This window comes from Chelonia mydas, chromosome 14, assembly GCF_015237465.2.
Source record: "Chelonia mydas isolate rCheMyd1 chromosome 14, rCheMyd1.pri.v2, whole genome shotgun sequence".
NCBI classification, from domain to species: Eukaryota; Metazoa; Chordata; order Testudines; family Cheloniidae; genus Chelonia; species Chelonia mydas.
The window spans coordinates 41,567,444-41,592,544 of NC_051254.2; the positions used below are offsets into that span (position 1 = coordinate 41,567,444).

The window sequence follows — 25,101 nt, forward strand, 5'->3', positions numbered from 1 at the left end:
GGTCATGCCCATTAAATCCTCCTTTTTTTGTAACTTTCTCTTAATATCAGGGGCTGCTCTGCTTGTAAAAATTCCCTTAATAATTGACTCAGTTGCCTGATCATCGGGGTCTGCATTAGTGTTCTGTCAAATTGTGTCCCGAATACGCTGTAGAAACCCCTGGGCTTTCTTTTAAATCCTGCATTACTTCATATGGCTTGGCCCAATTATTATGTTGGACAGCCGAGTGACAGAGTCCATGCAAAAGCAACTCCTTATAGGAGGTAAGGTGGGTCATATCCCCATGATCATTTGGATCCCACCTAGGGTCTGCTCGGGGGACTTGTGCATCTGGGTCAGGGACATTAATACGATCCCGGTCGTACCGTTTCTGCGCCTCCTCCCTTGCCTTGGACACAACCTGTTGTCAGAACCTTCAACCTAGGGTTCGCAGGAGGATGTTACAATCATCCCAGTACGGCTTGTGGCTGCTGAGGCACCCCTCAAAGACTGATATAAACCTGCTTGGGTTGGTGGAAAACTCTCCTGCCTGTGCTTTGAAAGCAGCCAAATCCACAGGATTAAAGGGCACATGAGTATAGACCTGCATAGTCGTGGCCGGACGCCTGTCCGATCCAGACCGGGCAACTTTAGTTTCGGTGATTAAGGGGTATAGGCCAACCATTGGGGACTTACAAGGTGTGGGTGTAGGGGCCGAAGGGGACACCGGCTCTGCCATTACAGTGGGGGTGGGGGTTTGGGGACTAACATTAGCTGCTACCGAACCAGTCGGAGTCAGATTACAGTGCTGTAAAATATCTGGTCGAGTACATAAAGTCAGAAACAAATGCGCGTACATATGTTCATTCCATTTCCTTGTTCTCTGACAGAACAGGAGTAACTGAAGGATCGTGTTGTAATCAATTGACCCTCCTGGTGGCCACCACTCCTGGTCCTCTAGTTGATATTGAGGCCAGTCAACTGTACAGAATCGTTTTAATTGGCTCTTAGTCATTGGATCCGCACCAAATACCTTCCACTTTGCTAGAATGCATTCTAGGGGCGTACACCGTGCCCTAACCCCCGAGCTCTGTCCCTGTCCCATACCTACAGGGTAACTCTGGGCGTCCCCAGGTTCCAACAGAGCATACAATCCGGATTTCAAAAGGTTCCTACCTTATCCAAGGGACCGGTTCCTCACCATCGTCCGCAGCTGCTCCTCCCCTATGTCCAAGGGACCGGTTCCTCACCGTCGTCCACAGCTGCTTCTCCACTATATGAGTGAGTTGCCCCATTGTGCCCTCCGGGGTCGATCAAATCGCGTCTCCTCCGAGGCCCCCGATGAACTCACCGGTGCGCGCTGGGCGTCGGTTCTCGCCGCAATCCTCGACCTCCAGGAGGGGTCCGGGCAAGGCTAAATAGCAGCCTCGTCGCCCACTCAGGGACGCCAAAAGCTGTCGCCGGCACCCAGTGCCGAGAGGCTAAACAACAGCTGGGGTTGGTTCGCTACCCGATGTGCTACACCCAATCATCACAGCGGGGTGGAGAAGCAGAAAAGTTTATTTGCAGCTGCAAAGAGGTACAGGGAGAATAAGATCTCAAATCCTGCACCCAGAGCAGAAAGTTACACAGGCTTTTATACATCCTTTTTCCCAGCATACCTATCCAATAGCAAGCTGCCCTAAGTATCCATATAGCCAGCCAATCCAGTTCCCAGCTAGTGCCCTTGTTCTCTGTATCATTTCTTAAACCATACATAAAGCTGCTTTATTCAGCATTGTTCTTCCATATCTGCCCTGTGTAGCCTTGCTTAGTTTCAGGCAGACTGACTCTGCAACGTATTGTTGCAGATCCTCAGCATAACTTCTGCGAGTGCCTCCAGGCGGGGGGGCCAAGGACACTTGGGTCTCGTACGCATAACTGCTGCGAGTGCCTCCAGGAAAGGGGGGGTGGGGCAAGGACACCTGCGCCTAGTGCGAGGGGGCTTCATTGACACTCGTGGTCTTCCATCCCCTCGAGTTACCTAGTAGCCATACCCCAGTGTCCCCAACAACATACTGGGCCGCTGCAGCAGGTCTCACAACCATACTGACTCATCCATTCTGCATCAGGCAGGCTTTCTAACTCAGGTCTGTGACTTGAGCTGCATCCACACTGCAGAAGGACTGGGCTTAGACCTGAGTTGCTGTGGGACTCAGCCCTGATCCACCCCCAGAGTTGGGTCTTAGGACCCGGGTCCTGTATGCTTGCTGACTCAAGTCAGATTGATTTGTGTGTGGACAAGAAATGGGGGCTTGGGCTCAAACCTGATTCAGAGACCGGGCTTAGTGTGCAGCGTAGACATACTCTGAGGCACGAGCCTGGGACTTGAATGACCGAGGGTCAAGTCTGTGCTCGGACATAGATCCCCTGTATGACTCTGGGCATGTTTCTTAGCCTCACTCAGTTCCCCACCTGTACAGTGGGGATCACTGCACTTTCCTGCTTCCCAGGGGCATTGTGAGAGGCAATACATTAAAGACGTGAGCTGCTCAGATGTTACAGAGCTGTGGGACAGATAAGTCCCTTAGATAGCAGATATCCCCACTGCTAACCTCCTGGCTGTGATGAAAATGAGCCATTTGCTCTAACTCATCTGTTTCCTGTCTCTAAAATTCACCACCTCAAAAAGCGCTTACTCAATTGATTCAGAGACCTCAGAGCAACTTCTAGTTGTCAATGAGAGAATCAGGAGATGGGTTATTTATTGCGCGGAGTGTTGAGGTGGAGGTTGGACATTGGCCATGGGTGAACCCCCGGCTTTGGGGAGGCTAGCTTGCTGGCCCCACCCCTTCAGCCTGAGGCCCTGCCCGCTCTGCCCGCCAGAGCCCCAGTTCCCATCCCCCAGCCTGCCACAGCTGGCCTGCCCCAGCGGTGCTGGCTGACCCCTCAGTGCCAGCCCAAGCCCCAGCACTGGGCCAGCCCCAGTGCCACCCCGGGCCACCAGCTGGAGCTGAGTGAGCCCCTGTTAGCTTCAGAGTAGAAGGGGAGGAAGAGAGGGCAGGGCCTCGGGGCGGAACATGGGCAGGGCCGTGGCCTGAGTCAGGGGAGGCTTAGCCTGCCCTGGCCTTTGACACCTGCTGCCCAGGAGGTTGGACTCAAAATCTGACCCCCCCGTAAGCTGGGAAAGAAAATCCTGCTTGTACGAAATTGCGAGCCACCATGTTGGACACTCCCTGTTTGAGAAAGGCAGGGGGAGGGCACCGAGGAATGGCTTGTGCTTCGGAGAGCTGCTGTATTACAGGGACTGTGTTCAGGGCTGTGAGAGTGAACCTCTCTTAAAAACTTCATATAGACTTCGGAAACCTCAGAGACCACAGCGGGCAAATTAGCACGGAGGCTGTGGTCTCCAAGTCTGCAGTCACAGATCTGAGAGACAGAAACCAAACCATTGTTCTGCTCTGCTCTTTCCAGCCGAGAACCAAGGCTTGTTTTGCAAGGCGGGCTAGCGTGAGCCCCAGATGAGTTAAATGAGGAACACTGAGTTTCGATGGCTTGCCTGACTCAGTGGGGGAGTCGAAAATAGAACCCAGGTGTCCTGACTCCATCGCTCTGATTCTAGTGTTTGTGTTTTATTGTATCTTTTATCTCCATTTCTAACTCACCTGTCACCATAGGAGATAGGCGCCATTTATGTGAAGCAAGATTCACGGCAAGATTTACCTGCTCCTTATTCCTGTTAGAAATTGAAGTCCACCTGGATGTGGTCCGCACTGCAGAAGCGAATGCAGCCTTCTCTGTCTCTTTCTCTGTCTCTCTGTCCGTGTTCGTCTTTCTGAATCTCCCACTCTTTCCACATGGGCCTAGTTATCAAAGATGGGCACTTTAAATTGAGGCACCAGATGGAAATTTGGCCAACCCACAAGAGTTGGGTTGAAGATGCTCCCACTGTTTGCCTCCAGGCAAGGGTGCAGTGGTCACACATGAACGATGCAAGCCATGGAAGGGCAAATTAATTCTAAGTGTAATGAAGGGAAGATGCCATGGTCATGCTTAGTGAGGCCATATCCTTATCACGGGCCTTGCATGTCACATCCTCCAAGCATGGTCTTCACAACTCATTACATCCATGCATGGTCCTAGCATTTCACAGCATCCATTCATGGCTTTTGCATCTGGTAACATCCATGCATGTGCCTGGCATCTTTCAGCATGCATGTGTAGCCCCCCACCCACGTTCACTGACCCAGTATGACGGTGTTCAAGAGAAGGGAAGCCTGGCCTGCCTTGTGACTTTTTACACAACTTTAGGGAACCGGGCCCGAGGCTCCCTTGTGTGCTCTGCGTTGTGTGTCAGTGTGCGTCCACCTCAGACCAGACCCACTCAGATAAACCACCAGGAACAGGCTTTATCCTGTAAAGAACACAGAACACAGAACAAAGAACCTCCTAGTGAACTAGCCTTCACTCTGGGGAGAGTAATCTCTAGCCACGATAAACAAGCTGGCCCAGCGGACCTGCATCCACGGGTGTGGAAGCTTGACTCTGGCCCCGTGTCAATACAAATCTAGCATGACGCAACATTAATAAAATACGTGCTTCCGGGTTAACTGATGGCTTTCAAAAAGCAGTTGTCAAAGGGGAATATCATTGAATGGAGGTGTTCATGGGTGGCAGGTATAAAAGGCCAGGGGAGGCTAAGCCTTCCTTGGTGGAGCCACGGCTGTCCTGCTGCTGGATGCCTGGGCCATGGTGGCTCTGTCCATGCTCTGCCTCGTCCCCTCCCTCATGTGCCCCTTCCCCAATGCCCCCACCACCCACCACTGCCTGGCTGAGTCCCTCCTTGTGCCTCTCCTCCACCCTCCTCCCCAGTGAGATCTGCCACTCACTGCATCCCTCCTCACCCCCTCCTCCGTGGAGGAGAGGAGGGACGTGGAGAGTGGGGGGTGGGGGCTGAGTGGGGAGGGAGCCAAGTGGGGAAGGGGGAAGGACCTGGGACAGAGTGGGGGTGGGGCCTGGGGTGGAGCGAGGGTGGGGCCACGGGCAAAAGAGGTGGGACAGGGAGCTAGCCTCCTCCATGGGAAGCTTCACCCGCCGCCCATGGAAGTGTTCCTAGTTAGGCCTGACGCAATTCCACATCTTCATCAACGATCTGGAAAGAAACCTAAAATCCTTTGCTGCAGCCATTTGTGGAAGACACAAAGACTCGTGGAACAGTAATTACTGTTCAGGAGCAATCTCGTTAGTGTGGCGAGCGAGGCCCATTCAAACAAAATGTAGGTTAAGGCAGCCAAACTCAAAGTTGGACATGTAGGACCAAAGAATGCAGGTCAGACCTATGGAATGGAGGACTGTCTCCTGGAAAGCAATGACCCAGAAAAGAATTTAGGGGTTATAATGGACAAACAGCTGAATGTGAAGTCCCAGTGCGATGCTGTGGCCAAACGGCTGCTCCTTGGATGTATAAAGAAGGGCGAAGTGAGCAGGAGCTGGAAGACGATTTCATCTCTGCGTACGGCACTGGGGAGACCTATACTGCAACAGTGTGCCCGGTTCTGGTGTCCACATTTTCAAAAGGACGTTTGAAAACGGGAGGGGGTGCAGAGAAGTGCCATAACAATGATCCAAGTATAACCCACACACCTGGGTGGGGTGTTCTGTCCCATCTAGTGGCACCGAGACCACTTAGAGAGGGAGAGATTAAATAAATCTGCTGTACAGCCTTAAATACGAGGCAGTTGGCTTTTAGCTCTTGTGGTAGAGGCTCAGGCACTAAGCTCAGTTCCCAAGTTCAATCCTGCCCGACGACAACTGAGGTCTGTCGGTGTTACACAAGGGTTGGGAAAAAATGCTTCATAGTGAGAGAGATTTACAGAGCTTAATCTATTTAGATTATGAAAAAAGAAGGTCAGAACTGAGGTGACTTGGTTACTGGGTGTAAGTACCTTCATGTGGAGAAAATACTAGCTACTAAAGAGCTCGGTAATCTAGCAGAAAAAGGTAGAACAAGAACCAATGGTAGCTGAAGCCAAACAAATTCAAACTGGAAATATGGCCGAGATGTCTAACAGTGAGGATCATTAATCATTGGAACAAACTCCCAAGGGGAGTGGTGGATTCTCTGTCTCTTGAGTATCAGAGGGGTAGCCGTGTTAGTCTGGATCTGTAAAAGCGGCAAAGAGTCCGAAGTGGGTATTCATCCACGAAAGCTTATGCTCCAATACGTCTGTTACTCTATAAGATGCCACAGGACTCTTTGCCTCTGTCTCTTGAGGTCTTCAACTCAAAATCGAATGCCTTTCTGGAAGAGATGCTTTAACCAACATTGGGCTCAAAACAGGGATAAGTAGGTGAAATCTTCTGGCCTGTGATAGATATACAGGAAGTCAGATGATCTGATGGTCCAGTCTAGCCTTAACATTATTAATAATTGTCCTATCACGGACACTACGAGCACCTATCACCTCTGGCTAGAGGTGGCCATTTTAAAAAATATATCTCCCCATCTGTATGTGCTTGGGATCCTGGGGAGAGGAAGTGTGACCTCTGAGACATGACTGCGTGCACATACAGTAAAAGAGGAGACGAAGAGGTGGCGGGTTGAGGTTTGCTAGCGTGCGTCATTCAGGCAAGTGGGGAGGGTGTGAACTGAGCCTTGAGCAGAGGTTTGCTGTTCCTGTGTCTCTGTAGCTCCACTCGTCTAAACACAAAAAGCACCAGTCTAAGGCAAATCATTTTTAAGTCAGTTTAGTGAAACTGGTGCGACAGTCTTAAATCATTTTACACCCAGATCTCACTGATGTAGCCCAACATGTCTCTGTCCCTTCCAGGTGGCTGGGGAAGCTGAAAAAGTGCTTCCTTTTCTCAGCTTTTGATTCAGAGTCAGAGGGTTGTGGTTTTGTTTAATAACAAAAATACGGAAACACAGTTACTTCCTGCTGCCCCTGCCATGCACGCACTGAATGTGCTGATTCCTGGGTCACGCTATTTGGGGTTTTACTTCTCAGTAAGTAGAGGGAAGTGTCTGGCATGCATGGTTAGTGCTAGGTGGGATTTTTTGTTGTTGTTGACAAATTGTTTTGTCATTGAACTATACCGAGTTGTCAAAACTAAAACTTTTGCAGGGAAGGGTCAGTTCTGAGAAATGTGTTTTGTCTTGAAAAAAAAGTCAATTTTTTTTTGAAAGGGTTGAAATGGAAATTTAATTTTGTCAACATTTTCAGTGGGGAGGAAAAAAATAACCATTTTCCAACCTGTTCCAATTTGTAGCAGTTTGGCTCATCTCAGTAAATTTAAAATTGCAAGATTAAGCAAGATTAAGATTAAGATTAAGTGGGCTTGGCAGAATTCAATTTTCTTTTTTTAAATAATTGTGATGGATAATATTGATGTTTATTTTAAGCATTTTCTTCTACTTTTATCTATTTGAATTTTCACAGTTGTGCAAAGTTACGGGCTTTAAGCTTTTATTTGTATTGATTTAAATTTTTACAGTTGCCGGAAAATATGAAGGGGGTCGAGAATAATTAATTAATGGCAGTAAATGTTGAGATTCAAAAAGCGAAAGCTTTATAACTGTTAAAGCACAAACTGTCAACATTATAAGTCAAAACATACAAAGTCAATATCCTTCAATCAAACTCAATTAAGTTGGCAAGCTGCATTTTGCTTACTTTGCCTGTCTGTAAATTTTGATGATCAGCAGAAATATTTTGTCATTGGTTTGTGTGTGTGTGGTGGAATCAAGGTTCACTGACATTTACGGTAAAAATCTATAACCATAAATATCAGCAAACTGATTTTACATACAGGGGTTTGCAGGAGCTGAGCTGACACTGCTTCTGTTTAAACAGGTGCAGCTTGTGTGTGTAAACAAGGCCTAGATCCCCAGCTCCTGGAGTCCTGTGATAATATCAGAATCTTAGCTTCCAAGAAGAAAAGGAGTACTTGTGGCACCTTACAGACTAACCAATTTATTTGAGCATAAGCTTTCATGAGCTACAGCTCACTTCATCGGATGCATAAAGTGGAAAATGCAGTGAGGATGTTTTATACACACAGACCACTTCAAAAGGTTTTCTCTCCCCCCACCCCACTCTCCTGCTGGTAATAGCTTATCTAAAGTGATCACTCTCCTTACAATGTGTATGATAATCAAGGTGGGCCATTTCCAGCACAAATCCAGGGTTTAACAAGAACGTCTGAGGAACAGTGGCGGGGGGGGTAAGAAAAAACAAGGGGAAATAGGCTTGAATAGAGACTGGGAGTGGTTAAGTCATTATGCAAGGTAACCTAAGTTAATTGTATCCAATTTGCAAATGAATTCCAATTCAGCAATCTCTCGCTGGAGTCTGGTTTTGAAGTTTTTCTGTTGTAATATCGCAACTTTCATGTCTGTAATCGCGTGACCAGAGAGATTGAAGTGTTCTCCGACTGGTTTATGAATGTTATAATTCTTGACATCTGATTTGTGTCCATTTATTCTTTTACTTAGAGACTGTCCAGTTTGACCAATGTACATGGCAGAGGGGCATTGCTGGCACATGATGGCATATATCACATTGGTCGATGTGCAGGTGAACGAGCCTCTGATAGTGTGGCTGATGTTATTAGGCCCTGTGATGGTGTCCCCTGAATAGATATGTGGGCACAGTTGGCAACGGGCTTTGTTGCAAGGATAGGTTCCTGGGTTAGTGGTTCTGTTGCGTGGTATGTAGTTGCTGGTGAGTATTTGCTTCAGGTTGGGGGGCTGTCTGTAGGCAAGGACTGGCCTGTCTCCCAAGATTTGTGAGAGTGATGGGTCGTCCTTCAGGATAGGTTGTAGATCCTTGATGATGCGTTGGAGAGGTTTTAGTTGGGGCTGAAGGTGACGGCTAGTGGCGTTCTGTTATTTTCTTTGTTGGGCCTGTTCTGTAGTAGGTGATTTCTGGGTACTCTTCTGGCTCTGTCAATCTGTTTCTTCACTTCCGCAGGTGGGTATTGTAGTTGTAAGAATGCTTGATAGAGATCTTGTAGGTGTTTGTCTCTGTCTGAGGGGTTGGAGCAAATGCGGTTGTATCGTAGAACTTGGCTGTAGACAATGGATCGTGTGGTGTGGTCTGGGTGAAAGCTGGAGGCATGTAGGTAGGAATAGCCGGTCAGTAGGTTTCCAGTATAGGGTGGTGTTTATGTGACCATTTCTTCTTAGCACCGTAGTGTCCAGGAAGTGGATCTCTTGTGTGGACTGGTCCAGGCTGAGGTTGATGGTGGGATGGAAATTGTTGAAATCATGGTGGAATTCCTCAAGGGCTTCTTTTCCATGTGTCCAGATGATGAAGATGTCATCAATATAGCGCAAGTAGAGTAGGGGCATTAGGGGATGAGAGCTGAGGAAGCGTTGCTCTAAGTCAGCCATACAAATGTTGGCATACTGTGGGGCCATGCGGGTACCCTTAGCAGTGCCGCTGATTTGAAGGTATACATTGTCCCCAATTGTGAAATAGTTATGGGTGAGGACAAAGTCACAAAGTTCAGCCACCAGGTTTGCCGTGACATTATCGGGGATAGTGTTCCTGACGGCTTGTAGTCCATCTTTGTGTGGAATGTAGGTGTAGAGGGCTTCTACATCCATAGTGGCCAGGATGGTGTTTTCAGGAAGATCACCGATGGATTGTAGTTTCCTCAGGAAGTCAGTGGTGTCTCGAAGATAGCTGGAAGTGCTGGTAGCGTAGGGCCTGAGGAGGGAGTCTACATGGCACCCTGACAGCAGGATTGTCTGGCTGCCAATGCCTGAGATGATGGGGCGCCCAGGATTTCCAGGGTTATGGATCTTGGGTAGTAGATAGAATATCCCAGGTCAGGGTTCCAGGGGTGTGTCTGTACAGATTTGATCTTGTGCTTTTTCAGGGAGTTTCTTGAGCAAATTCTGTAGTTTCTTTTGGTAACCCTCAGTGGGATCAGAGGGTAATGGCTTGTAGAAAGTGGTGTTGGAGAGCTGCCCAGCAGCCTCTTGTTCATTTTCTAAACTATTCATGATGACAACAGCACCTCCTTTGTCAGCCTTTTTGATTATGATGTCTGAGCTGTTCCTGAGGCTGTGGATGGCATTGTGTTCTGCACGGCTGAGGTTGTGGGGCAAGTGATGTTGCTTTTCCACAATTTCAGCCCATTCACGTTGGCGGAAGCACTCTATGTAGAAGTCCAGTCTGCTCTCTCGGCCTTCAGGAGGAGTCCACCTAGAATCCCTCTTTTGATAGTGTTGGTAGGGAGGTCTCTGTGGATTAGTATGTTGTTCAGAGGAGTGCTGGAAATATTCCTTGAGTCGGAGACGTCGAAAATAAGATTCTAGGTCACCACAGAACTGTATCATGTTCGTGGGCGTGGAGGGGCAAAAGGAGAGGCCCCAAGATAGGACAGCTTCTTCTGCTGGGCTAAGAGTATAGTTGGATAGATTAACAATATTGCTTGGTGGGTTGAGGGAACCATTGCTGTGGCCCCTTGTGGCATGTAGTAGTTTAGAAAGTTTAGTGTCCTTTTTCTTTTGTAGAGAAGCAAAGTGTGTGTTGTAAATGGCTTGTCTAGTTTTAGTAAAGTCCAGCCACGATGAAGTTTGTGTGGAAGGTTGTTTTTTTATGAGAGTATCCAGTTCTGAGAGCTCATTCTTTATCTTTCCCTGTTTGCTGTAGAGGATGTTGATCAGGTGGTTTCGCAGTTTCTTTGAGAGCGTGTGGCACAAGCTGTCAGCATAGTCTGTGTGGTATGTAGATTGTAATGGATTTTTTACCTTCAGTCCTTTTGGTACGATGTCCATCTGTTTGCATTTGGAAAGGAAGATGATGTCTGTCTGTATCTGTACAAGTTTTTTCATGCAGTTGATAGATTTCCACTCCATATGGCTAAATGCAGTGCCTTGCATAATGACAGGTTTCAGAGTAGCAGCCGTGTTAGTCTGTATTTGCAAAAAGAACAGGAGGACTTGAGGCACCTTAGAGACTAACCAATTTATTTGAGCATAAGCTTTTGTGAGCTACAGCCCACTTCATCGGATGCATAAAGTGGAAAATGAGACACAACAAAAAATTGTCAAGTCTTCATTATTGTGATTTATCTATTTGTCTATACTAAATAAATAATCATTTGAAAAAATATTAAGTGTTATACTGTAATGCTACCTAACTCTAAGAGATGTTTACTATAGGTTCTCATTAGTTGGCCAAATGCTTCGGATTGTGTCAAGATTACAATAATGTTATGGCGGAAGTCAGCTGGTGACAATGTTAACATAATCTTGTATAGTCTCAGCATGCGACCAGACATGGGGTTTCATTGTTTTTGTGATACAAATTATTTTGGAGGCAACCTGTTGGTAGCGGCAAGGTTTACTCCCTGCTTAAATGGGATAGCTAGCTTGACACAAAAAGAGATACTATCTAGAGCATCCGATGAAGTGAGCTGTAGCTCACGAAAGCTCATGCTCAAATAAATTTGTTAGTCTCTAAGGTGCCACAAGCCCTCCTTTTCTTTCTGCGAACACAGACTAACACGGCTGCTACTCTGAAACCTGTCTAGAGTAGGAACAACATGTAGACAAATGATGACCCCTACTGATAGAAGAGGGATAGGCAGTACTATACAATGATACAATAAGGGTGCATATACACTTTGTACACAGTTACAGACTAACACGGCTGTTACTCTGAAACTTTGTACACAGTTACTTATGCATTGTTGTGCCCTAAACCTTGATCAGCCACATCTGAGCTCCTGAAACATGCTCCTGAAGGAGAGTGAAGTGCGTGAATGCTAGCACATATAAGGGGTGTGGGTATGTTCAGGCCTCTATTGAGGCCTGGCCCCATATGTGTTCCATCATGCACCAAGGACAGGGGGAAGGGGAATGTACCAGGTCATGGATATCGCTAGTCCTCCAGGGCTGTCCCCACAATGCACGGATGACACAGACAAAGAAAGCAAAAGTAAAGAAACAATGAAGATATCTGAGACCGAGCTTTTTATGACTCCCCTCTCTCCCCCACCAAATAGTTACCACACACAGGTGTGGGAGGAGTCACACCCTCAGATAATCATGCGTAGAACTTCGTAAGAGCTGTAGGCAATTGTGGCTACATCTACATTGCGGCACTTAGAGCAGTACCACTGAAGTGCTTGTGGCAGAAACTCTCTAAGCCGAGGGGTGAGAGCTCTCCCACTGATTTAATAACTCCTGCCTCTGCGAGAGGGGTAGCTATTTTGGTGGGAGAAGCTCTTCCACCGACATAGCACTGTCCACACCGGCACTTGTGTCAGTATAACTTATGTCCCTCCAGGGTGTGGATTATTACAACGTAAGGTATTCCAGTGTAACCTGCAGCGTAGACAAGGTCTTGGTCAGACATAACCGTGAGGAAGGAGTGTGTGAAGTCACTCACCAACCCTTACAGGACTGTTTCTGAATTACTTTAATAATACATAAATGCTCCCATAAACCACCTCAAAACAGAACAGTGAACGTGCAACAAAAACGTTACGGTGTTAAAGTACGTCAACAGTTTTCTTAGCACAAAGCCACATCCAAAGGTGTTAACCGTGAAGACCTCCCACAGCTGTCTGCTTTCATTTAGTACACTACCAGCAGCTGCAGGGGATTGAAACCCACCAAAGTATGTTGTTACACAAGTGTGCTGTAAGGGTCTATTGAGCTTTTTCAGCACCACCACAGCATCACAATACTGTGCCTTGCCACAGTCCCAAGTCACCTGCTAGCTCAACTCCTCACTCTTCCATGATGTTCAAGCTCACAGCATCATGAATTTCTCTGGACCATCAGGAACCAGAAGCAGTGTGCATACAGGTGGGGTCTGGCTTTGGAAAGAAGTTCTGTCCTGTACCTACTCACTGTGGAAATATTTCCGTTTAGCTTCATCTGCATTTTGCTAAGCACAGCATGCTGGGATGATCCGGATTGGTCACACTGGCAATCAGATGGGTCCGGAGGCATCGCCAACGGGCTTTCAGATGCCCAAAAGGGCACTCCACTCCTGTTCGGCAGCTACTCAATCTGTAGTTGAATTCCCTTTGTCTTTGGTCGGTGATGTCAGGGTATGGCTTTGTGAGCCACGATAGGAGCAGGTATGAGAGGGTCTCCCAAAATAAATGTTGGCACAGAAACTCTATGCATAATCGCATCATTTCTGGGGAATAACATCCCTTTTCCCCCATGTGGTACAATCCTAACCTCCTGAGCACCCTAGCATCATGGACCTTTCCCATGTGTCCAAGGATGGTGTTCATGAACTGACCCCTGTGGTCCACTAAGCCTTGAAGAACCGTGAATAGTAACCTTTTCGGTTCATGAATTGACTGGCCCTTTTCAGTGGGCAAAGTACAGGGATGTGTGTTCCGTCAATGGCCCTCGCACAGTTCAGAAAACTGTCTACTGAAATCCTGCTATAATGTCAAAGACTTTCAGCCCCCCGTGGATAGCTCACAGTACTAAAATCCTGGCACACCTGTTTAATCACTGCCAACAGGCCACTTCGCAATTCCAAACTGGTTTGCAGCTGACCGGTATCTGTCAGGTGTTGCCAGCTTTCAAAGGGTGATAGCCACCTGCTTCTGAATCGATATGCATCAGCAAAAACAAGTGGTCTGGCACTGGAGGGCTGGTGCGAGCTCCTTGCTCAACTCGATGAAGGTCTGCTTTCTCATTCTGAAGTTCAGCAGCCCCTGGTTGTCATCCCAGGTTTCCAAGACGATGTGGTCCCGTCACACCAAGCTGGTTCTCTGGGACCAGAAGCCGCGGTCTACAAATGGGCATATCCTTGCAAGCCCAGCATTTAATAATCCGTTCCATGGGTCCCCAGTGGATTTTCATTTCTGTTCTGGGCCAGCTGTCTTTGCTCTCTCCAATTTTGCTGGACCGAATTCGTCCAGTGGTCTGCGGTGTAGCACCAGATGAAAATCTGTCCAGCAAGCAGGAGCAGAAACACATCATCCCAGGGCCGCAGGAACAGTTTGTACAATGGGGGTGCTGAGAGCCATTGAACGAAACCGATGGAAACCTCTTCAAGCCAGGTGGTGCACCAGCACCCCTCCCCCCACCCCCCCTCCCCCAGCACACCTAGTTGCAGTTAGCTGGATCCAGCCAGCTTGGGCTTAACACTAGCAGTGAAAACAGCAGCAGCTCCGGTTTCAGCATGAGCCAGAAGCTGAGTACACACCCAGGGCCTAGCTCAGGCTCTCTAGACAGCACTGAAGGCTGCGCTGGGCTATCTTAATTGTGACTGTTACCCACTATAATGGGGTGCACTCTAATGGAGCGCCCCCTGGTGGAGTGTGTGTGGGCCTGCACTTTCTTTCCCTGTAGCCCTTCTTGGGCTTAGGCCCTTAATTAGTCCCGTGGTCTATCAGTGGTCCCAGCCCTGGTATCGGGCCATACTCCAGGACTTCCCTTTAGAGTTAATGTCTTCACCTCGTTTCAGGCCTCAGCTCTCCTGCTGGGCCACTAAAGGGGTCAGTTCCCGTTCCGGGATGCCGCAAAGTCAGGCCACTTCCCCCTGGGGCTCATGTCGGGGCGGGATCCAGGTCTGCTCACTACTCCGGGTCCCAGCCCAGGGACCCTGTAGGTAGCAGCCATCCGCTGTATCCCTATAGCTAAGCTGCACCACTGCTCTAATTCCCTGGGCCATTTCCCTGCAGCCCCACAACATCACCGCCCCTGCCATGATGAAGTCCCAGCCACAAGCCCACAGCTCCTCCTTGCTCTGGCAGCACTGCCCTGTCCGAGGACCTGCCGCTCCCGCAGCCAGCCACACGCCAGCCGCCAGCCACCCGCCTCCAGCTCCAGCAAGGAACTGAACTCACCCTGGCCCTGCAGCTCCTATTATACTAGCCTGCTGGGCCCTGATTGGCTGTGTCCCACACAGCCGCTCTAGGCAGCTTGGAGGACTCTCTCCACTGCCCTTTTCTGGGCCGCGGTGTGGCAGGGCCTCAAGGTCTTCAGCAGGGGGCCTCAGAGGGTCTGGTATCCCCCATGACAGCCACCCTTGATGGACTCAAGCTAGCGTAGTTTGGGTAACCCATACACTGCTTTTGCTGTGTCGACATACCCAAGGTTAGTGGATTTTTTTCACTGATTTCAGCTCGCCACTCAACAACCACCGACGAGGTGTCACCAGTGGTTTAAATTCTACAGCTTCTTCCCGGACTCTTCGCTGGTATAAAATCACGGCAGGGGGTTCGTTCTCAGAAAACATTGCCCTGAAGTGGGCTGTGAGCATTCTGAGCCTGCCAGGTAAGTTTCAGAGCTAATCTGTTTCTTACGCATATGTACCAAAGGGTTGTCCCATATCCCGGAGCATGCAACAGGAGCCTTTCAGGGACTTCAAGGGCCACGGGGTGAAAGCCTACATTTCCTGTTGTCTTGCTTATTCTGCCTATGCTGTATTTACTTTATGTTCCTCAGATGCAGGGATAGTGACAGGATCATGAAATAGCCCCTTGAACAGGATGATAAAGCTCCTGTCATCCAGTTCTGGCAGCTTTCACCATAAAGAGAAGGACACTTAGATGCTTTAATGTTTTATCACACGTATCCTGCAGCTCTGCTATGACACAGGCAGATGGAGCAAGGAACAAAATTAACGTGTAAATCCTATTCCGAGCTAGGGTCTGAATCCGGCAGCAGGGTGGTGAACGTAGAATAAATGCTTAGATTAGATTTTGATATAGCGATAAATAATCAGAATTAATTATATTGGGTTTTGATTGATTAGATTTAGATGTAAATTGATTATAGATTAGTAGTAGATAGATATAGATTAGATTTTAATGGATATGATTAGAATTAGATTCAAATAAATTGATTAATCTCTAAGGTGCCACAAGTACTCCTTTTCTTTTTGCGAATGCAGACTAACACGGCTGCTACTCTGAAACCTGTCATTTAAAATAGAATATAATGCCATTTGAGAGATTAAATTGAAATACATTGTGTTTAAATGGATTAACATTAGATTAAAATGTATTAATGGGAGTTCATGTTCACCTGATTATCCATGGCGAATGCCAAATCTTTCTCAGAGTCCCTGCTTCCCAGAATAGAGTCCCCCATCCTGTAAGCCTGGCCTGCGTTCTTGGTTCCTAGATGTAGACATTAAGCCGTATTAAAACACGTTTTGTTTGTTTGCACCCAGTTTGCCAAGCACTCTAGATCGCCCTGAGCCAGTGACATATCCTTTTGGTTATTTACCACTTCCCAATTACTGTGTAATCTGCACATTTCTTTAGATTTAGATGAGCTGGATATAAATGGACACTTTAGGCTTAGACTTGTCCTTAGTAGGATTAAACTGAGGTGAAATAGGTTTAAACAGATTAGGATTGGGTTTAGATTGACCGGAAGTAGCTGTAAATAGACAGATGCTCATTTGACTGAGAGAATTTTCTTGATCACTTGTCAGTGTAGCGCCTGGCTGGCCGTTTAAAAGAACCGTGAGACAATCAGAAATTCTGACGAAGAAGAGAGAAGTAAACAAGGCAGCCCCAGGGTAGTTTGTGGTGGGCAAAAAAGGGTGTTTCAAGGCCACACTATTTTTAGTCAAGTGTCAGTTGACTAATCTATCTGTGGGAAGCCTTATAACGTCCAAGCTGTCATTACCAATAACAGAGGAGGAAGCTATGCACTCTTGGTAGTTTTAGTTTCATATTGCAGGGGTTAGGAAATAGAACAGGAAATCCTAGAAATCATAAAAATGCATGTCTGGAAGGGATCTCACTAGGTCATCAAGTCCAGCCCTCTTCACTGAGGCAGGTCTAAGTGTTGCCTAGACCAGTGTTTCTGAACCTTTTTGATGCCAGGGACCGGTTTGCAGCTGTGTCACGTCCATCTCAGGGACCAATGCTGGTCCACGATGGACCGGTCATTGGGAAACACTGAGTTAGACCATCCCTGACAGGTGTGTGTCTAACCTGTTCTTAACACTCTCCAATGATGGAGGTTCCACAACCTCCCTAGGTAATTTGTTCCAGTGCTTAACTCCCCGGACAGTTAGGAAGTTTCTCCTAATGTCCAGTCTAAACCTCCCTTGCAGCAATTTGAATCCATTACTTCTTGTCCCATCCTCAGTGGATAAAGAGAACAATGCAAGTCCTGGGTTCTAGTCCCAGTTCTACCACAATCTCAAGCTCTTGAGTCCAGTTACTCAGTAAAGTGTGTAAGTATATGCTTAATGTTGAATCAATAGGATTTAAGCACGTGCTTTAATGTGAAGCCAACTGAGATCAGGACCAACTGAGATCAGTCCCTGTCCCAGCTGAGATCAGGGCCCCGTTGTGCCGGGCACTGCACAGACACACAGCGAGAGACAGTCCCTGCTTAGGAACAGAATTTTTTATGTAAAAATATTTTCTGTTTTCAGGAAAAAAAATTGATTCGCTTTAGTTTTCAAAACCTGAATGTTTTTTGTATTGAAAATGGAATTTTTTTCCTAAAAAATGTCTGATTTCCATTTTTTCAAGGGGGAAAAACACCAATTTCTGTGGGAAACTGTTTGGCTTTTGTTTTCTGTCGTTTCAACAAAAACCCAGCAAATTTTAACCAAAGCAAAAATTCGCTGGGAACAGGTTTGTTTGGGTTGAAAGCCATTCTTCACTGGAAAGAAATGGTAGACCAAAAATTTTCAAAAAAGGCCTGCTATTTCTAGCAGTGTCATGTCATAACCCCTGTGAATGTCGTTCCCTGTCTCCATCCCCTGCCCTCCTCCCCACCCGCAGCCGCATGCTAAAGTGACAAGAAAATTCACTAATCACGTTGTATAGCAGAAAACTGAGAGCCGGACAGTTCAGCTTTACCTCCGCTGGAGAGAATTATTGCAGGATCCATTCACTGTGTTATCCGCTTGTCACCCCTAGGGGGCAGGGTCTGACTATGCACCAATGGAGGGAGCGTGGCCAGCGTTGTAATAAATACACAACCATACTCGTGTGTAAACATAAGCAGCTATGATCTATTTAACCCTTTTATTCTGTGCAATGACTGGAACTCATGAAGTCCAACACCTGGACACTATTCCCAGTTCGACGCCTCTTTTGTTCACGGAGAGAGCCATTTAACAGATTTAAGAATAACACCACACACTAGATCCCACTGAATTCCCAGAGTTGGGGACAGAGCCCAGAGGTTGAGATTCCAGCCACTCCTGCTCTATCTATTACATAGCACTCTCTTTTTCCAGAGCTGGCATCATGATTCCCTGTCCCTAAATCCTGTTGGGGCTTGTTATATCTGGTGGCAATGAGTTCCGCAGTCTAACTGTGTGTGGACGTATTTCCTTGAATTGATTTTGAATGTGGCCCCTTTTCAGTTTTCACAGAATATGGCTTTGTTCTTGTGTCATGAGACAGGTAGAATAGCAGTGCCCAATCTATTCCATCAATCCTGTGTACATTTATTGTGTCCCCTCCATCTCCCCTCAAATACTTTTGATGTTGAAGTCTTTCCATGTCCCTTATCACTTGCGCTCCTTGTTGTTCCAATAGGGCAGTAGACGCTGAAGAGCTGCCTTAGAGTTTGCAAAGGAGTTCTCCTCCTCCAGTTTGTTATCCCCCCGAAAAGCACAGAAGGGTGGATAGCATCAGAGAGCAGCTGCTAAGGATATAGCTACACTACGGAGACTATACTGGCATAGCTACATCAGCGTAGCTGGGCTGGCATAACACTGTAGTGTAGACGCACCAATGGAAGGGGTCGGAAGACTTCTTCCATCGACCAAGCTGTGTTTACACCGAGGGCTATGTTGATAGCTACGTAGCTATGTCCCAACTAACTTCTATGTCCTAACGAACTTCTATGTCCACCTAACTTCTTCATGTAGACCAGGCCAAGGTAATGTGATTTCATGGGCTAGGCTTTGGGGTAGGAGCCAGGACCAATTCCAGTCTCATTTCTCAGGCTGAGTCACTGTGTGAATCAAGGCCTAATCTAACCGCTTCTGGTCTCCCATCCCTGCGGTAGGTCAGCACCTCAAAACCGCTGACGGAGTTTATCACCGCAGCACTCCAGTGAGGGAGGGAAGGGTTGCACCCATTTTACAGATATGGAAACTGAGCTGTATGTACACTATACCAGGGACTATACCAGTGTAGCTAGTTGGCATAGCTGTGCTGGCACAACCCCAGAGTGTAGACGGAGCCTATGCCAATGGAGGAGGTTCTCCCGCTCGGTGTAGGAACGTCCTGCTTCCCGAATGACAGTCGCTAGGTTGATGGAAGCATTCTTCTGTCGACCTGGTTGTGTCTGCACTGGGAGTCTGGCTGGCATAGTTGTGGTGCCATAGGGTGTGTTTTCTCACACCCCTGAGCAACCCCTAGCTCCTGCTGCTCAGAAAGGAGGAAGCACCTGTCCTATCAATGTAGTAAAGCTCTACCCGGACGGGCTCCAGCTGTAGATTAGCTCTGAGAACTGTCGACTAGCTCTTAAAAGTCAGAGCCGACGTAGCTACGTCAGGTAGGGGTGTGAATAAAAGAATTAGATAAGTTCACGGACGACAGGTCCATCAATGGCTGTTAGCCAAGATGGTCAGGGATGCAACTCCATGCTCTCAGTGTCCCCAGACCTCTGACTAGAGCCCTGCAAATCCGCACATATCCGCTTTATATCCACTTGTTGACTAGTTTTTGACTTGAAGCTTGTTGCTTGTTTAGCTTGTTGCTTGTCGTAGCTCGTTGCTTTTTTTTTGATTGGCTCCTGGCAAGCAGGGGCAAGGGGGGAAAAGCAGGGGCAAGTGGGGGAGAGAGCCAGGGGTGCACAGCGGGCCCACCACAGTCCCAGACTGCACGCCGGGGGGCAATCTAGTCACACAGAGTGTTGGGGTTCTTAGGGATTGGCTTGTTTCGGCCTTGTTTTGAGATGCGATTAGCTTGATTTTTGGCTGATTGTGAAAGTCGGGGTGCTTATTTATGGCGGGAAAGTTGGCAACTGAGGTATGTGTGTGTGTATGGGGCCACGTGGGGTCACGTGCCCTCCCCCCCCTCCAGATTTGCTGCTTGGCTAGCTCTGCGCACGCTCCCGCGGGCGGAGCATGCTCAGGAGCATCTGCTGAAGCCGCCGCCCTCGCTCTGCTCCCCCCACTGTGGGCAGGTACGGGTCGTCTCGGGAGATCACCTTACACAGGACGTCAGGCTCGGGGGCCCATCCCGCTCTGACATGTCTGCAGCAAACCGCTCTGCAGCCCTGCCCCCGCCCACCAGCAGCAGGAGCTCTTCATGAGTCCCAGCAGCTGCAGAAGTAGGACGCAGCAGGGGCGGTGCAGGGCTGGACCGACGAGCCGGAGGCGATAACCTGTGGGTGCGAAGGGCTGCTCAAGCTGCCTAGCTAGCAGCGGCGTCCTTGCCCGAAGACGGTTTCCTGTGGGCCAGCGTGACCGTGAGGTTGCTAGCAGACGTGTGACCTGCTGCAGCTCAGTTTGCAAACCTTGATGCCCCTGAGGCGAGTTCCAGCAGCCCCCGTTTTGTCCGCACACATAACAATGGGACAGGCCCACTGCCCAGGAAAACGCTGCAGCCTGGCAGTGTGGACGCTCACTACGGCAATGGGAGGGGTTCTCCCGGGAGGTGGTACGTAGGGCGGTGGAAGAATTCTTCTGTCAACCTCGTGCTGTCTACTCTAGGGGTTCGGTCTGTACAGCTGCATCTCTCAGGGGCATGGATTTCCCCCCTGAGACACACACCGATGCTGCCATACGTTTTCAGTGCAGACGAGACCTCCAGTCCACGGCAAGTCAGTTCACCTCTGTTTCCTCTCCCACCCGCTGTCTTGTCTATTTAGTTGCAAGCTCTTCAGGACAGAAGCAGTGGTTCTCAACCTGTTTACCATTGTGGGCTGCATATGCAGCTCTCTATGTGTTATGTGGGCCGCAATCCCATCCACACACTATATATACTACGTGTATGGCCCTGAGGATGTCACATGGGCCACAGCTGGGCGCTGATTGGGCCATAAGCAGCCCCCGGGCCGCAGGTTGAGAACCACTCACAGCAGGTCACTTAGCATTTGTATGTAGAGCAGCAATGGGACCCTGTTGGTGCTACGGTAACATAATAATAAATCCTGGAATAAATTCCATGCAGCCGTGGGGATTATTCCCTCTTCCCACAATTCCCCAGGTCGGAGGGATTTCTCCCACAATCCTGAGCAAAAATGACCCACAATGCAGTGGGGGCAAGGATCGGATTGCATGCTAAGGGCGTACAGCTAGGTGAAAAATGGACGAAAGCTTCCAAGTTCTTGAATCAAGGCTGGTCCTTTTTCTGAAAGCCCAGCTGTAGTTCAAAGAGGAATTAATTCCAGGGAGGTCTATGGCTTGTGTTACATAGGTTGGAGGTCAGGGGTAGTCAATAAGCGGACCGCGGGCCAAATCCAGACCGCCAGATGCTTTTGAACGGACCCCCGAAATCTTTTTTTTTTTTTTTTTACTTATTTATTATCATTATTGGGGCGTTTTTAAATTATTTTCTCTGGGGTCTGGACCTTGACTAGACCTTGACCAAGAAATTGGGTTGTTGACCTAAAATAATTGACAGCCCCTGGACTCGAGGATCACAGTGGTGCCATTTGGCCTTCGAATCGATGGACCCTTCTTCATTTGGAAGGTTTTTCAATGTATTCAAATTTTCGTGTGCGTGGAAGTTTTCACCAGAAATTTTTTAGAACTTTTTCATTTTCAATTTTTTTTTCATTTTTCGGGGGGGGGGGGGGGATTGTGTGGATTTTTTCTTCTTTCTACCCCCCACCCCTGATCTTTTTCCTTTTGCCACTGGAAAAAAAGGGGAGGGGGGAAAAACGAGGGGGGGAAGAAAAAATGATTAGTAACTAAATATTTTCTTTTCCAAAAAAACCCTCAAAATACACGTATGGGTGAGAAGATCTGGTTTCGAAAAGGCCTTTTTTTTCAACCCCAAAATGTTTAACACTTTCACTTTTGACAAGTCCTGTCCTTGTGCGATACATCTATTCAGCACGGTGCGAAGTAAGGATAGCTCTGTGGTTTGAAAGCATTGGCCTCCTCAACCCAGGGGGTTGTGAGTTCAATCCTTGAGGGGGCCATTTAGGGATCTGGGGCAAAATTTGGGGATTGGCCCTGCTTTGAGCAGGGGGTTGGACTAGATGACCTCCTGAGGTCCCTTCCAACTCTGATATTTTATTGTCAAGTATCATTAAACGTTTTAAAAGATACACTCTAGCACCTTGGTGCTCGAAGTTTTATACTGGGGACCCCTTTCACACAGCAAGCCTCTGAGTGCGACCTGCTTTATAAATTAAAACACTTCTTTTTATAATTCACACTATTATAAATGCTGGGTTTGGGGGGGAGGCTGACAGCTCGTGACCCCCCTGAGGAGGCCCGACCCCCAGTTTGAGAACCCCTGCTCTGACTCAAATAGCGGCTGTGGACTCGACATCTGCACTATGGCGATTCTCTGGCCTGCGTTACAGATGTTAGACAAGACGCTCTAATGACCTTTAAATCCATGAAACTATTAATCACTTTTCACAGCCACATTCGCCAGCTGTTTTCATGCTAGGTTCTAAACCTCACTGTAGGTCACCGGGGTGGAGCATCACACTCAGAGCAGTGGGTGGGCTGGAAAGGTCTTCTGCAGTAGAAAGAAAAACTTCACTGATGGGGGAGGGAGGGGTGACCTTTTTCTCCAGCTTCTAGTCAATGAGCCGGGAGATTTGAAGGAGAGCTGGGGGCACGTGCAGGAGAGTAGGTCATTGCCAGTCTCTGCTCCCACTTAGGGCCGCTTGTGCAAAGACTCACGCTCGTTTCACGGGAGCTAGCATGCAAAATATGGCAGGGTGGCTGGGACTTGGGCTAGTCCCCTCAGCTCAGACCCGGGGGGAAGGCAGACGACAGGCCTGGACTTGAACGGCTAGCCTGAGACAACATCCACGCTGCTATTTTTAAGGTGCTTGCTGCAGTGAAGGAAGCGCAAGCCTAGCCACACATATAATGAAAAAACTGCCCCAAAGTCCTTATGCAAATAATGAATATTACAATCACCAATTTCCAACCTCTTTGACCGTGCAGTTGAACCGAGCCAGAAAAGTTTGATTTCAACGGCTGGGAAATGCTGTTTGTTTTTCCTTGGAAAATTTTGATGGAAATGATTTTCCCCCCTACGGTTTCATCCACATTTTCAGTGGAAACTTTCCACTTCTTGTGCAACCTCCCCACAAAATCTTTTGACCAAAGCCTTTCCTTTTCAGAGGCGGAGGGGGGGGGCGGTTTAGTTGGGGGACAAACATTCCAAACTTTTCCAGGAACGTGGCTGCTTTCTGCAAAAAAAATGTCATTTGAGTGAAACCCCCAAGAAAACATTTTGGTAGAAAACTGTCCACCCACCCTCTTTTCGAGCTCATTTCCGCCTCTTGAGCTAAGAAAGCAACACAGGCTTTTGACAGCTGGCTGCTGTGGACAGCCCCCTCAAAGACCATTGATTTTCCGAGCACAGAGGAAAGCAGAGGGGCATGAGCTAGACACACGACTGTCTGCACTGGCTCTGCCTGGTGCTCCAGGCTGGGATTTGCTGCCTCACTGAGTTAGAGTCGCCATCGAATCTGAGTAGAGTCAAGCGTCCAACCCTCAAAGAGCAGCTGGGGCAGAAGGTACAAATTATTCAGCCATTGGCGAATGCCCAGGCAGTGGTCAGAAGTGGGCAGATTTCAACAGAGACAATATTTCCTGATAGAAGAGGTGTCAGTCATCTTAGCTCAGACACAAGGACGGTGCCTTCACACCCAGCTCCCTGCCTGTGACCTTTGCTGGCAATGGCTGACGAGGGAATAATCTACACTTATCTAAACCACCCGGCAGGCTCTCTGCCCAGCCACACGTCGGCCCCGGCTCAGCATCACAGTGAGTGCCTTTTACTTTGTGGCGTTTTTTCAGGGGTGTGGATTTTGGGAGGCTGGGATTCCATTTTTGTGACTGTAATGTTGATAAATATTAGCAATGCACGAGGGGTGAGATCCCCATCTGGTGCAAGCGGGCATAGCTTCACTGACTTCAATGCATTAAGTCCGGATTTACACCAGGGTCACGGAGATCAGAATTTAGTCCTAACTCCACTGACTTCAGAGGGGTTGCTCTGGATTTAGCTCTGGTCACTGAGGTCAAAATCTAGCCCTGACCCGATTCATTGCAGTGGAATCACTCTGGATTTGGAACAAGGTAACTGAGGGTAGAATTCAGCCCTGACTCAATTCATTGCAGTGGAGTCACTCCAGATTTGGAACAGGGTCACTGAGATCTGAATCCAGCCCTGACTCAATTCATTGCAGTGGAGTCACTCCGGATTTGGAACAGGGTCACTGAGATCTGAATCCAGCCCTGACTCAATTCATTGCAGTGGAGTCACTCCAGATTTGGAACAGGGTCACTGAGATCAGAATCCAGCCCTGACACAATTCATTGCAGTGGAGTCACTCCGGATTTGGAACAGGGTCACTGAGATCTGAAACCAGCACTGACTCTATGAAAGAAAATAACCTGAAGACAATCTAATGTCTTTTTCAAATCAGCTTCATCAAACCCAGCATCCAAAACGCTAACGTGTGTTCATCCTAATTGCATATTTATTTCATGGTATCACTACAGGGCAGATGTAAGTTGTGTGGCTGCCTCAATTGTGCATTTCCAGACCAAGATTCCTTTTCACGGTAGCCTTAACTCTCAATTTTGGGGCAGCGCTTGGTGGTAGGATGATTATAACACCCCTGCAATGCGTTTACCATTAAATTAAGGATAAAATATACACTCCACCTTCACATTGATTTTTGTCTGAGCATCACTATGCAGGGCCAGATAATCAACAGGTGCAAATCAGCTCTGTAGACTACGGTGGTGTTTCAGCTGATTTGCACCAGCTGGGGGTCTGGGTTTAGGTTCCTCTGGCCCAGTGGTTCCCAAACTGGGGTTCGTGAATCCCTGGGGGTTTGCGAAATGTTACAGGGGGCTCTCGGGAAAAGATTCCCTAATGGCAAACAGAGCTGTCCCTAGGAACCCCGGGCAGCGCCGGGCCAGCAGCCCGGAGCCCCTGGACTTCCAAGAGCTAAGCAGATGAAAGCAAGCATATCTATCACACTGAGGTGATTTAAACTTC

At 48.1% G+C, this 25,101-nt stretch overlaps 1 protein-coding gene and 1 long non-coding RNA gene across 2 annotated transcripts in view; one reads left to right on the forward strand and one right to left on the reverse strand.

The window, feature by feature from the left end:
- Positions 1-25,101, reverse strand: part of LOC122463011 — a 25,461-nt gene continuing 360 nt past the window's right edge. The window contains exons 2-4 of the long non-coding RNA XR_006285941.1: positions 12,034-12,043; positions 2,963-2,965; positions 1-196 (exon numbers count right to left, since the gene is read on the reverse strand). This is a non-coding gene — a long non-coding RNA (uncharacterized LOC122463011). The remainder of the gene's footprint in view (positions 197-2,962; positions 2,966-12,033; positions 12,044-25,101) is intronic.
- Positions 23,448-25,101, forward strand: part of LOC102937470 (killer cell lectin-like receptor subfamily B member 1B allele A) — a 12,430-nt gene continuing 10,776 nt past the window's right edge. The window contains exon 1 of the mRNA XM_037913424.2: positions 23,448-23,855. Within this exon, the coding sequence (XP_037769352.2) occupies positions 23,768-23,855 (88 nt within the window). The 5' untranslated portion in view covers positions 23,448-23,767. The remainder of the gene's footprint in view (positions 23,856-25,101) is intronic.